A 12,626-nucleotide genomic window follows, 5' to 3' on the forward strand; every position below is an offset into this window, starting at 1 on the left:
CAGTGGCTCACACCTATTAATTTTAGCTAATCAGGAAGCTGAGATCTGAGGATCATGCTCAAAACCAACCCGGGCAGGAAAGTCTATGATACTTTATCTCCGAAAGATCACTAAAAAGCCAGAAGTAGAGCTGTGACTCAAGTGGTAAAGCATTAGTCTTGAGCACAAAAACACAGGGACACAGAGCCCAGGACTGGCAAATTCTATGATGGGCTATATACTCTACAGACATAATGTTTGATTACATACATTAATATGTACCTATGACATACGAACCCTCAGCTTAATTTTAATTATGTTCTAAAATCTAAGTGCTAGTGATTGTATATAGAGAATCCCTTCTTGAATACTTGTTAAACATGACATTTGAAATATGATGCAAAAATCAATGTTAATAAATTCTTTAATTTAAAAAAAATGAAAGAAAAAGTAAGTCAGAAGTGGAGCTGCGGCTCAAGTGGTAGAGCACTAGATGTGGGCAACAAAACTCAAAGACAGCACCCAGCCCCCGAGCACTCAAGCCCCAGAACAACAAAAAAGGTCTGTCCCTGTCCACAAAGTTTGCTTCCTCTCCCAACCATTTTGATCAGTCCTGGGGCTTGAACCTGCAGCCTTTTCTGTTTATGTGATACTTAAGAAGTGAATGCATGCTAGGCAAACACGTCGTGGTACTAAGCCACATGAACTCTGCTTTCCCTGTCTATGGCACTTCTCCTCTCTGAATGCTAACCAGACACTCTGGCAGCACCCATGAAAATTTTGCCCAACTATGCTGGAAAGAGAGAGTGTTCACAAGGAAATTAGCAGAGAAGACCAGGGTCAATCTGAGTCCTTGCTTCACCATTTGCTCATTGGATATCTGAGACAAATTCATTATCCCCTGCCATGAGAAGGCAGCGAGAAGATGCAGGGGCTGGAGTTCCTGGGAGGGGACCTGTGGTGGAATGTAAAGTACTTTGCCCACTGGGAAGTACCATTCAGTGTCAGGCCACTGAAAGTAACTTTACACTGGACAAATCAACTTTTTTCATTTTAATTGGGAAACCAATGTAACAAACTTAGACTCATTGAAAATTAAATCGGTAACTAAGACTTCAGGCCCCATCCCAGCCAGCACCAAGGCCTCTGTGTGGCCTGACACCTGTTCCTCAAGCCCCCCGAATCAAGCCTCCATATCAAGAAGCCAGGGCCAACCTTGGGGCCACTTCCCTGTGCTGCGACCCCCTTCACCCTCCCTCCCCTGACACACATATCAGCAAGCAGGGACTAGGCCAGAGGAGAGAAAAGCAAAGTCCCCAGGGCTTCTGGGAATCCTAGCCTCACGCCACCCTGCTTAAAATCCCATATTAGCAAAGGAAGACTGAAGGAAGATTGGCTTGCTCCCCAACCCGCTCCCCCATCCCACATATCCACCCCAAATGGCAAACAGCCTCATATTCCTTAATCAGTAACAGGGAGACGCTAAGGCCCAGTGGGGGTCCTAGTGGTGTCACCAGCCCAAGAGATTACTGCAAAAGGGTCAGAGGCCAGAGGGAGGGGAGGGATGATGCTTCCCCCTCCCCCACCTGTTCAGCCACTGCACTCAGCTTGTGCCTGGGGGTCCTTGATGCCCCTCTCCCCTTCAGATCGTCTATGGCCGAGAACCAGTGCCCTTCTGGAGAAGAATCAGTTCCAGGAGGTCCTTTTTCTCCCAAGCCTGGGAAGGAAGATGGTCTGTGCAGCCTGGGACGGCTACACCAGCTTCTTGGCTTCAAAGAAGCTCTTGAGGTGCCGCATCTGCCAGACGCCAATGGCCACGAGGATGAGGGTCTGCAGAATGGACCACCATAGCACCCGCTGGTTTGTGCTCTCGCTGGTTTGCCGGAAGCGCTCTTCTCGCCACTGTGGGGGAAGAATGGAAAGCAAGTATAAGCTGGTTGGGACTCAAGAGGCTGCTGGGCTCCCAGTCACAAACCCCCACCCCCCCAAGCCCTGGACAGGCTGTTCTGCTCAGACTCCAGCTGAGTGCCTGCAAGGACTACCTGGACACAGTCTTCCTCCACAGCAAGATAACTGCAGGCAACCTACTAATCTCTCCCCAGCCTGTTTCCTCATGTGTCAGGTAAAGCCTGGTAGGGATGAGGTAGCAGTGGTATCACCGCTGAACGGCACTGCTCTGAGACACTCAGGAGTGAGCTGATGTTAAGCCACGGGTCCATGTCTTGGAGTCTTAATTTGACCTCCAGCTTTGCTTGAAAAGAAAGGGGGGCCTGGGAGTGGGGCCTAGTGGTAGAGTGTTTGCCTAGCATGCATGAAGCCCTGGCATGTGTCAATCACCGTCCTGTCATTCTGTAACTGTGACCTGGTGGAATGACAGGTACCTCAAGAGCTTAGCAAACTCCCCCAACCTGCAATGCAAGCCACTGAGGACCTGACAAGTCTGCGATGCAACTCCTGGCTGACCTCACGGAAGCACTCACCCGCTGGTAGTTCTGCTCTTTTTGGATCTGCTCCACTTGCTCCACCAGCTGTCGCACTCGTAGCTGTAACTCACTCAGCTTGTCTTTAGCAGCAATTTCTGCGTAATCGTTGGCATGTTCACCCACCTGGATGTCCAGATGAACTCTCTGGGGACAGACAAAGCAATCATGAGAAACAGGTAGCCCTCCTGCTAGAGGCTGACAGATAATTTCTCCACTGTACTTCATGTGCTCATTTAGGCAATAGATGGAGGCCTCTTCAGTATCCAGCCCTATGAGGCAGACAAGCAAGGGCAAGAAGATGGGCTGGCATTCTGTTCTCTAGTCTGTGGGTTCCACACCTACCACACTCAACCAACTACAGACCAAACATATACACACACACATGTAGATATGTGTATAGTCACACATATGCATTTATATATAAAGTCCTTTGTATTTAACATATCCAGAAAAATTCTGGTTGTCAGTTCTGCGGTACAACTACTTACACAGCAGTTACATGTTCTTCGGGGTTATAAGTCATCCAGAGATAACTTGGAAAATACTTGGCAAGAATGCATAAACTATATGAAAATATTTACTCTATCATTGGACCTAAGGGACTCAGACATCCAGAGTGTGATGCTGGGGGGGAAGCAATCCTTGTTCCTGAAATATTCACTGGAAACCCAATGGTCTTAGAAAGCAGAACACCCAATATATTAACCGCACATCATAAGACCAACAGTCCCTAGTCCTGACCTGGAGAGAGAGGGCAAAGGCTTCAAGTTTCACAGGGGTCCACTTACCAGCATACCTCCAGCGAAGAGGGAGAACTTGGTGGAATTGGAGTGAAGACAGATCTGGTGCTCACCAGGGGTGTGAGAGGTGAAGGTGAACCTGCCCTCAGAGCCATATTGCCGGGCCAGAATGACCTGGAGACAGGAGAGAGGCATCACCCAGTGTGACTGTGGTATGCTGAAGGCTCTCTGTACGTGAAAGTTGACGGAAGTGCCACCACATTAGAGGACACAAAGTTACTCCACAAAAAATTGCCAATGCTTTGTGAAAACTATTGGGAGAAATGAGACTGACAAGTGACCACCCTGGGGTTTAAGTTTTATTTAAGAAATGAGATGGAGCCCAGCGCCGCTGGCTCATGCCTGTAACCCTACCTACTCAGGAAGGCTGAGACCTGCGGGTCGAGGTTCAAAGCCAGCTGGGGTAGAGAAATCAGTGACATTCTCATCTCTCCCCAGCAGGAAGCTGGAAACTGGAGTCTTGCCTGGAGGGGTAGAGCCCCCTTGATGAAAGATGACAAAAGGGGAAAGCAAAGGCAAGTTTTTTTTGTTTTGTTTTTTTTTCTCTTCAATGTGTCCAGATTAAAAAGCTGCTCATTTCGTTTCGGGAAAGTGGTCTGAGCTGACACACCGCAGCTTTGAAGTCGACTCTGACTGATCCCCCTTCTCAATTAATCCACCCCAATCGGATATGGCTGAGGGGAAAAAAAAAAAAGTGAAGCGCTCTGGAGGGAGTCGTCTCCTAGCCACGGATGGATGGATGGATGGATGGATGGATGGATGGATGGATGGATGGATGGATGGATGGATGGATGGATGGGTGGGTGGATGGATGGATGGATGGATGGATGGATGGGTGGGTGGGTGGGTGGGTGGGTGGGAGGCCGAGAGGAGGCAGCCACGCGGGACGTTCAGGCTGGCGCTGGCCATCAGGGGGGCGGGGCGGGGGGGGGGTGTCCGGCACTTCCGCAGTCAGGGCGGAAGTTGCGGGGTTCGCCCGCGGCGGGCTCACCTTGTCCTCGGGGTCCTTCACCTCCACGAACATGCCGAGCCCCGGGGTGGCCGGCTGGTACTCCTCGCGCTGCTTGTCGTACAGCTGCGTCCGGTAGTTCCCTGGGGGGCCAGGCGGGGAGATCCGGATCAGAGGTGGCTCCGTGCGGGGCTCCCCCACCCCCCGAGCCCCGGCCCTCGTCCCGGCCCACGCCCTGCCCTTCCCCCCTGCGCACCGATGACCATGGTCTCGTCCGGAATCTCCTCAATAAAGCACTTCTTCTCCGTCTCCCCGATGTGGAAGTACAGGGCGTTCCCGCGGCTCACACACCACAGCAGCAGCGTCAAGGTTCGCATCAGTTTCCCCAAGCCGGTACCCGGGCGGGTCTCGACGATTCGTACACCTTCCGCGGCAGCCATCTTGCTTCCCACCCGCCACTCTGCCCGCGCAAGCGCAAGACAGCCCGAGCCAGCCACGTAGCCCAGTCGTCGTCGGCGCCGCCGCTGTGGCTGCCGGGAACACGAGTTCTCCCGGGAAGACTACCATTCCCGGGATGCCCCGCGGCCACCGCGCGTCCGTACCTGATTGGGGCCCTGCTTGGATCTGGCACCAAATTGGAGACCTTGCAAATGGGGAAGCGTCTTTCTTTTGTCACCTAACGGGCAATCGAGCTGCCCGATTGGGAAACGGAGGCAGATTGTTTCAGGTAGCCAGCCCTGCGAGTAGGATCTCTCCCATTCGTAGATGGATAGATTTCCCCTTTGGCAGTGCCAGGGTTGGCGGAGGCAGGCGATCTGTCCCTGAGCCACTGTTTTATTTGTCTTTATATTTATTTCTGCGCTGCTTATTTGGGATTTAGAGTCTCCTTCTCTCTCTGGAATACCTGACAGCTCTTCTGTCTGCTTCCCAGTGTGACATCACACACCCAGATGCTATGGATGGAATGGAGTCTAGTGGATTTTTTTTTTTTTCTGGCCTCAAAACCAGATGCTTTCAATCTCAACTCTCCCAAGTAGCTAGGATTACATGTGTGCTACCAACACCGGGCAGCAGGCCGTTCAAACAGAACTGTGTGGCACAGATGAAATCAGCCAAGGCTTTTATTTACTACTTAATTGTTCCCCCAAACCCCAGGCACTTGTAAATCCCTATTCTCCCAGGTATGCCAGGACTATTTATTATCCTACACAGACATCCGCCTGCGCTCTTCTACCAGATCCCAGCCATAGTGGTTTGTTTCTGGTCCAGTGCCCCAGTGGCTACATCCAAAACATTTGGGATCCTGGAAGGTAGTCACTCAAGACTTGAACAACTCAACATTTGCATTGAATCAGCAGGAATCTGGGTCTGCCTCTCTTTTCCTTCCTGGATTTAATTCAAATTGCAGTGTGCTTTGGTAACTGGTCTAAGTTGATGCTGTATGGTTATGACCATAAAGAAAGGAAACTTAGGGAGTGGAGGTGTGGCTCAGTTTGTTAGAGTGCTAACTAATGAGCAAAAGCGGCCAGAACTGAGTTCAAGTCCTGGTCTTGGACCTTAAAAAAAAAGAAAGAAAAGAAGAAAGCAGATAGAAGTTTTGTCTTCTTCCTCTTCCTCCTCTTCTTCTTGTTCCTCTTCTTCTTCTTCTTTTTCTTCTTCTTCTTCTTCTTCTTCTTCTTCTTCTTCTTCTTCTCCTCCTCCTCCTCCTCCTCCTCCTCCTCCTCCTCCTCCTCCTTCATCTTCATTTTTGGTCCTCTTTGTTTTCATTTTTTTTCTAAGCTGGGAAGTTTAATGAAAATGTCTTATTTTGGGGGCCAGGAGTTTGGCCTAGTAGTAGAGTGCCTGCTTAGCCTGCACAAAGCCCTAGGTTGAATTCCTTGGTATTACATACAGAAAAAAAAAGCAAGAAGTGGTAATGTGGTTCAAGTGGTAGAGTACTAGCCTGGAGAAAGCCCAAGGGCAGTGCCCAGGCCCTCAGTTCAAGCCCCAGGACTGGCAAAAAAAAGAAGAAAAAGAAAAATGTCTTATTTTGGCCTTCAACAGAAAATTTTTGCTGCATTTTTTCTTTCCTTCTTTATTTTTTTTTATTTTGCACAGCACATAAACTAAAATCAGATATAGAGCTGATTAGCATGGCCCCTGCTCAAGGATGACATATATAAATTCGTGAAATGTTCCATATTTTCAGATGTTGGATTCTAAAATAAAAATTTCCAGTTTCTCATTCAAAAAAAGAAAAGAAAGAATACAGGAAAAAGAATTTTAAAAAGAATGCAGAAAGGCCAGGCATTGGTGGCTTAAACCTATCATCCTAGCTACTCAGAAATTTGAGACCTGGGGATTGAGTTTGAAATCATCCAAGTCCTGAGATTATTGTGGTTTTTATGTTTTGGGGTGTTTTTTTTTTGTTTTTTTGGGGTTTTTTTGCCAATCAGGGGGCTTGAACTCAGGGCCTGGGCACTGTCCTTGGGTTTTCTCAAGTCTAGCACTCTACCACTTGAGCCACAGCACCATTTCCAGCTTTTTCTGTATATGTAGTACCAAGGAATTGAACCCAAGGCTTAAGTACATATTAGATAAGCACTCTACAACTAAGCCAAATCTCCCAGTCCCCCAGACCTGAGCCTCAGCACCACTTCTGGCTTTTTTCTATGTATGTGGTACCGAGGAATCGAACCCGGGTCTTCATGCATGCTAGGCAGGCACTTTAACCACTAGGCCAAACTCCCAGCCCCAGACCTAAGCTTTTTATCTCCAGTAAACTACAAAAAGTCGAGCTGGAAATGGAGTTGTAGTTCAGGGTCAGGATTGGCAAGAAAAAAAGCAAAGAAAGAAAGAAACAAGGCAGAGATAATACAGGGGTCCCATTGCAGGTATTCCCTCATGATTAGATGCTCACATTGATACAATGTAGATCCATCCATACTGCTTCCATCCATCCACAATCCTCTAGTTGCTCTTCTGTAGCCCTACCCATGCCCCCACTCTCTTAACCTGTAGTGTTCTCTCTCCCTTGTGTTTTCCTTTCAGTAATGTTGCAAATGGCAAAGCTATACTATGTAACCTTAGGAATTAGCTTTTTTTTTTTTCTCCTCATTAAGCAGAATTTCAGATTTTTTTTCTGGCTGTTGCTTGCATAAATAGTTGCTTTATTGTTGTTTCTTTTTGACTGGTCCTAGAGTTTGAATTCAGGGTCTGGGCACTGTGTTGAGGTTTGCTTTTTTTTTTTTTTTTTTTCCCAATTGTATTTAATCGGCAGGGTAATATATAGGGGTTACAGTTACATTGTCAGGTAATGGGTACATTACTAGTTGAATATTGAACATTGCTACCCCTTCCCATGTTTTTCTCCCAGTTCCCCCTCCCTTGAGCTTTTCTTTTTTCTTGTTGTTCTTCTTTCTCTTTCATATTTGTTTGTTTTGTTTTGTTTTTTGACACTCCTGGGCTTGAGCTCAGGGCCTGAACACTGTCCTTGGGCTTTCTCAAAGGTAGAGCTCTACCACTTGAGCTTTAGCACCACTTCCAGCTTTTTTCTATGTATGTGGTACCAAGGAATCGAATCCAGGGCTTCATGCATGCTAGGCAAGCACTCTACTACTAAGCCAAATTCTCAGCACTGTTTTGTTCTGTTTTGCTCAAGGCTAACAGCTCCACTTCTGGCTTTTTTGGTACTTAATTGCAGATAAGACGCTCACAGACTTTCTTGCCCAGAATTATTTTGAACCATGATCCTCAGATCTCAGCCTTCTGGGTAGCTAGGATACAGGCATGAGCCAGCCTCCCTCCTAATAGTACCTTTTTTTTTTTTTTTCCACTTCTGGGGTTTGATCTCAGGACCTGAGCACTGTCCTTGGGCTTTTTCCTCAAGGCTGGAACTCTGACACTTGAGCCACAGCACCACTTCCAGTTTTTCTATGTATGTGGTACCAAGTAATCAAATTCAGTCTTCGTGCATGCTAGGAAAGCACTCTACCACTAGGCCAAACTAACCCCCTTTTTTGTGGGTTATGGGGCTTGAACTGTGGTCCTGGGCCCTGTCCCTGAGCTCCAGCTCAAAGCTACCAACCCTACCCCCTGAGCCTGGGTATTGTCCCAAGCTCTTCAGCTCAAGGCTACCACCTTTGAGCCAAGCCCCACTTCCCGTTTTCTAGAGGTTAATTGAAGATAAGAGTCTGAAGACCTTTTGTGTCCAGGCTGGCTTTGAACCTTGTTCCCTAGATCTCTGCCTCCTGAGTAACTAGGATTACAGGCATGAGCCACCTTGCCCAGCTCTTTTGTTTGTCTTTCCTGGACAATTGGCTTTGAGACAGGGTCCTAAAGTTTTGTTACCCAGGCTGACTCAAAAGTCTTAGGCTTTTGGGGCCAGGAGTTTGGGCTACTGATAGAGTGCTTGCCTAGCATGCAAGAAGACCTGGGTTCGAGTCCTCAGTACCACATACATAGAAAAAGCTGGAAATGGTGCTGTGTCTCAAGTGGTAAAACTCTGGCCTTGAGAAAGCCCAAGGACCATGCTCAGATCCTGAGTTCAAGGCAAAAACAACAACAACGACCATTATCTACCCCTTGAGCCTCTGCCTCACTAACTGTTTTTCTAATGGAGATGAGTCTCTCCTCCTTTAGTACCTGGGCTGGCTTTGAACCTCAATCCTCAGATCTCAGCCTCCTGAGTAGCGAGGATTACAGGTGTGAGCCACCGTACCCAGCAATTTTAATTTTTTGTCGGTCCTGGGACTTGAACTCAAGGCATGGGCACTGTCCTTGGTCTTTCTCAAGGCTAGCGCTCTACCACTTGAGCCACAGCACCACTTCTGGCTCTTTCTCTGTGCATGTGATACTAAGGAATAGAGCCCAAGGCTTTGTGCATGCTAGGCAAGCACTCTACCACTAGGCCACACTCGAAGTGTAATTTTTGTAGCAGCTACTACTGAAGTATTTGAGGACAGAGCTATTGAAAGAGCAGTGTTTTTCTTTGGTTGTTATTGGAGATATGAAGTGTTACAATTTCTAAATGCAGTGTGATAACTTCATAATGTGAGACATAATCTTCATGGTAACCACAAAGGTAATAGCTGATGAATGCACACAAAAGAAATGAAGAAGGAATTTAAAGATTTCACCAATTAAAAAAAAAAAGTCAGGCTTGGAATGTGGCTTTAGCAATAGAGTGTTTGCCTAGTATGTAGGAAGGCCTGGGTTTAATTCCTCAGTACCACATAAACAGAACAACTCAGAAGTTACTCTGTGGCTCTAGTGGTAAATTGCTAGCCTTGAGCAAAACAAGCTGAGGGACAGTGCCCAGGCCATGAGTTCAAGCCTCACAACTAACAAAATAAATAAACAAACCAAAAAAATAGAGGTCTGAGGTTCTGAGGTGGACGAGAAACCTTGTTGTTGCTGAATATAAAATACATAAGAATAGCTGGGTGCTAGTGGGTCACGCCTATAATCCTAGCTATTCAGCAGGCTGAGATCTGAGGATCACAGTTTGAAATCAGCGCAAGCAGGAAAATCTGTGAAACTTTTTTTTTTTTTTTTTGCCAGTCCTGGGCTTGAGCTCAGGGCCTGAGCACTGTCCTTGGACTTTCTCAAGGCTAGAGCTCTACCACTTGAGCCTCAGCACCATTTCCGGCTTTTGTCTATGTATGTGATACCAAGGAATCAAACCCAGGTCTTCATGCATGCTAGGCAAGCACTTTAACCACTAGGCCAAACTCCCGGCCCAATCTGTGAAACTCTTATCTCCAATTAACCACTAAAAACCCTGAAGTGGCTCAAAATGGTAGAGCTCTAACCTGGAGCAAAAAAGAGCTCAGGGACAGTGCCCAGACTCCAAGTTCAAGCCCCATGACTAAAAAAAATAAAATACATACAAAAAGTGTAAACATTATCATTTCTATGAATTTTCAAATACGGGCTATCCTTGTGTAATGGACACCAGATGTCAAAAGTTTGTTTAATAGAGTCATTACCTCAACATCTATTTTTAGATCTAATATTGGTTATTTGAAACCCAGTCCTATCTTGTTACCTTTGGCCTAATTAAAACATCCCCTCTCTGCATGGTTGCTGGTGATATAGTTTGCTTATTTCTCATTCCTCTGATCCAAACCGCCAACATATCCCACAATAAAACCTGCCAGTTAGGTCTCTCATAGCCTGCAGCTGTCTTGGTGGGAATAAACAGAACACAGGTCAAATAAGAGACAGGAGGGTGGCTGCCAGAATAAACAAGTTTCTGAGAAGGGACAAGTGGTAAGGACCTGTGAACTTGCTGTAAAGGCTTGTGCCAGGAAATGGCAGCATCCCATGAAAGACACACTGTAGATGCCTCTCCTAGACCTCTTTCAGGACAAGGCTAGAATTACTGCCACTCTGCAAAGGGCAACTGCCATAATCAAATTCGAGAAAAGACTGACTCCACATCAAAAGGTATGTGGTAGGATCTAAGTGCTGGTGGCTCAGGCCTGCAATCCTAGCTACTCAAAAGGGCTGAGATCTGCGGATTGTGGTTTGAAGTCCCCCTGGGCAGACAAAACTAAGAGAGTTGTATGTTTTATTGATCACCAAGAAGCTAGAAATGAAGCTCAAGTGGAAGAGTACCAACCTTGAATGACAAAGCTAAGGGAGAGCTTCCAGACCCTGAGTTTAAGTCCACGTAGTGGCACTAAGAAAAAAAAAAAGAATAGAAACTACATAGTTGGATAAAAGGCAGGAAAGCGAGCATTTTCCAGGAAGGACACAGCAAAACTGCCAATTCTCGACAGGCACTTGTATGGCCTCTAAGCTCCTTCTCCTTTTTTGCCAGTCCTGGGGCTTGAACTCAGGGCCTGAGCACTGTCCTTGGACTTTCTCAAGGCTAGTAGAGATCTACCACCTGAGCCTCAGCATCACTTCCAGCTTTTTTTCTATGTACCAAGGAATCGAACCCGGGTCTTCATGCATGCTAGACAGGCACTCTACCACTAGGCCAAACTCCAGGACACCCTAAGCTCAAGGCTGTGCTAGCCTTGAGCAAAAGTACAGCTACAGCATTACTTCCAGACTTTTCTGTTCTTTTTTTTGCCCGTCCTGGGCCTGAGCTCAGGGCCTGAGCATTGTCGTTGGGCTTTTCTCAAAGCTAGCACTCCACAGCACCACTTCTAGCCTTTTTCTATGTATGTGGTACCAAGGAATCGAACCTGGGTCTTTGATGCATGCTAGGCAGGCACTCTACCACTAGGCCAACTCCTGGCCCCTACTTTTCTGTTCTTTTTTTTTTTTGCCAGTCCTGGGCTTGAGCTCAGGGCCTGAGCACTGTCCTTGGGCTTTCTCAAAGCTAGAGCTCTACCACTTGAGCCTCAGCACCACTTCCGGCTTTTTTTTTTTTCTATGTATGTGGTACTGAGGAATCGAACCTGGGTCTTCATGCATGCTAGGCAAACACTTTAACCACTAGGCCAAACTTCCGGCCAACTTTTCTGTTCTTAATTGGAAATGAGTCCCACAGATTTTCCTGCCTGAGCTGGTGTTGAACTGCAATCTTCAGATCTCAGCCTCCTGAGTAGCTAAGATTACAGGCGTGAGCCACCCCCACCTGGCTGTACAATACAACTTGAGAAAACATTTCTTCAGGGCGTGGTGGCTCACACCTATAAACCTAGCTACTCAGGAAGCTGAGATCTGAGGATCCTAGTTCAAAGCCAGCCAGGCACTAAAGAATTTTGAGACTCTTATTGCCAATGAATCACTAGAAAACAAAGTGGGGCTGTGACTCAGAGTAGCCTTGAGCTGAAGAGCTCAGGGACAGTGCCCAGGCCCAGAGTTCAAGCCCCATGACCTAAATAAACAAACAAATAAATAAAACATATATAATTTCTGCCTAATGTCTGAGTTAATGCATATGGAAATGTTTCTGTGAAGTCATGGTCACACTAGCTCCCTGCATTACAGGCCCCACGCATTTGCTAATTTTGTCCATTTAGAGAATTCTTGTCAGAATCTGACTTCTGGCACATGGGAAAATATGGAATATAGTGAAGTGTGTGTTAATGTCTGAAATAAGATAAGTACAGAAATTGAAAGCAGTGGGCCAGGAGTTTGGCCTAGTGGTTAAAGTGCTTGCCTAGCATGCATGAAGACCCGGGTTCGATTCCTCGGTACCACATACATGGAAAAAAGCCGGAAGTGGTGCTGAGGCTCAAGTGGTAGAGCTCTAGCCTTGAGAAAGTCCAAGGACAGTGCTCAGGCCCTGAGCTCAAGCCCAGGACTGGCAAAAAAAAAAAAAGACCTGGGTTCAATTCTCTGGTACCACATATATAGAAAAAGCTGTCAGTGGTGCAGTGGCTTACGTGGTAGAGTTCTAGCCTTGAGAAAACCCAAGGACAGTGCTCTGATCCTGAGTTCAAGCCCAGGACTGGCAGAAAAAAAAGAAAAAGA

At 47.0% G+C, this 12,626-nt stretch overlaps 1 protein-coding gene and 1 non-coding gene across 2 annotated transcripts; one reads left to right on the forward strand and one right to left on the reverse strand.

Moving 5' to 3' along the window:
* Positions 1 to 1,017: 1,017 nt before the first annotated feature.
* On the reverse strand, positions 1,018 to 4,704 carry Tmed9 (transmembrane p24 trafficking protein 9). Its single transcript, XM_090325360.1, has 5 exons — positions 4,468 to 4,704; positions 4,254 to 4,354; positions 3,251 to 3,376; positions 2,460 to 2,606; positions 1,018 to 1,881 (listed from the first exon to the last, which is right to left on the reverse strand). Exons 1-5 carry the CDS (start codon positions 4,649 to 4,651, stop codon positions 1,732 to 1,734), a joined length of 708 nt encoding a protein of 235 aa, XP_090181486.1. The 5' UTR covers positions 4,652 to 4,704; the 3' UTR covers positions 1,018 to 1,731.
* Positions 4,705 to 6,295: 1,591 nt separating this feature from the next.
* Positions 6,296 to 6,397, forward strand: LOC150041852 (U6 spliceosomal RNA). The gene has a single exon (XR_016533716.1). It is a non-coding gene; the product is annotated as a U6 spliceosomal RNA (small nuclear RNA).
* Positions 6,398 to 12,626: the final 6,229 nt, after the last annotated feature.

This window comes from Megascapheus bottae, chromosome 38 (genome assembly GCF_031878675.1).
Source record: "Megascapheus bottae isolate mThoBot1 chromosome 38, mThoBot2.hap1, whole genome shotgun sequence".
Classification (NCBI taxonomy): Eukaryota; Metazoa; Chordata; class Mammalia; order Rodentia; family Geomyidae; genus Megascapheus; species Megascapheus bottae.

Excerpts from the sequence above, each read along its gene's own strand:
- Tmed9 (XM_090325360.1), bottom strand. The coding sequence starts at position 4,651 with ATGGCTGCCGCGGAAGGTGTACGAATCGTCGAGACCCGCCCGGGTACC. Across the intron at positions 4,355-4,467 it reads GGACGAGACCATGGTCATCG|GGAACTACCGGACGCAGCTG; the intron begins GTGCGCAGGGGG and ends CTGGCCCCCCAG. Across the intron at positions 1,882-2,459 it reads AAGAGCAGAACTACCAGCGG|TGGCGAGAAGAGCGCTTCCG; the intron begins GTGAGTGCTTCC and ends CTTCCCCCACAG.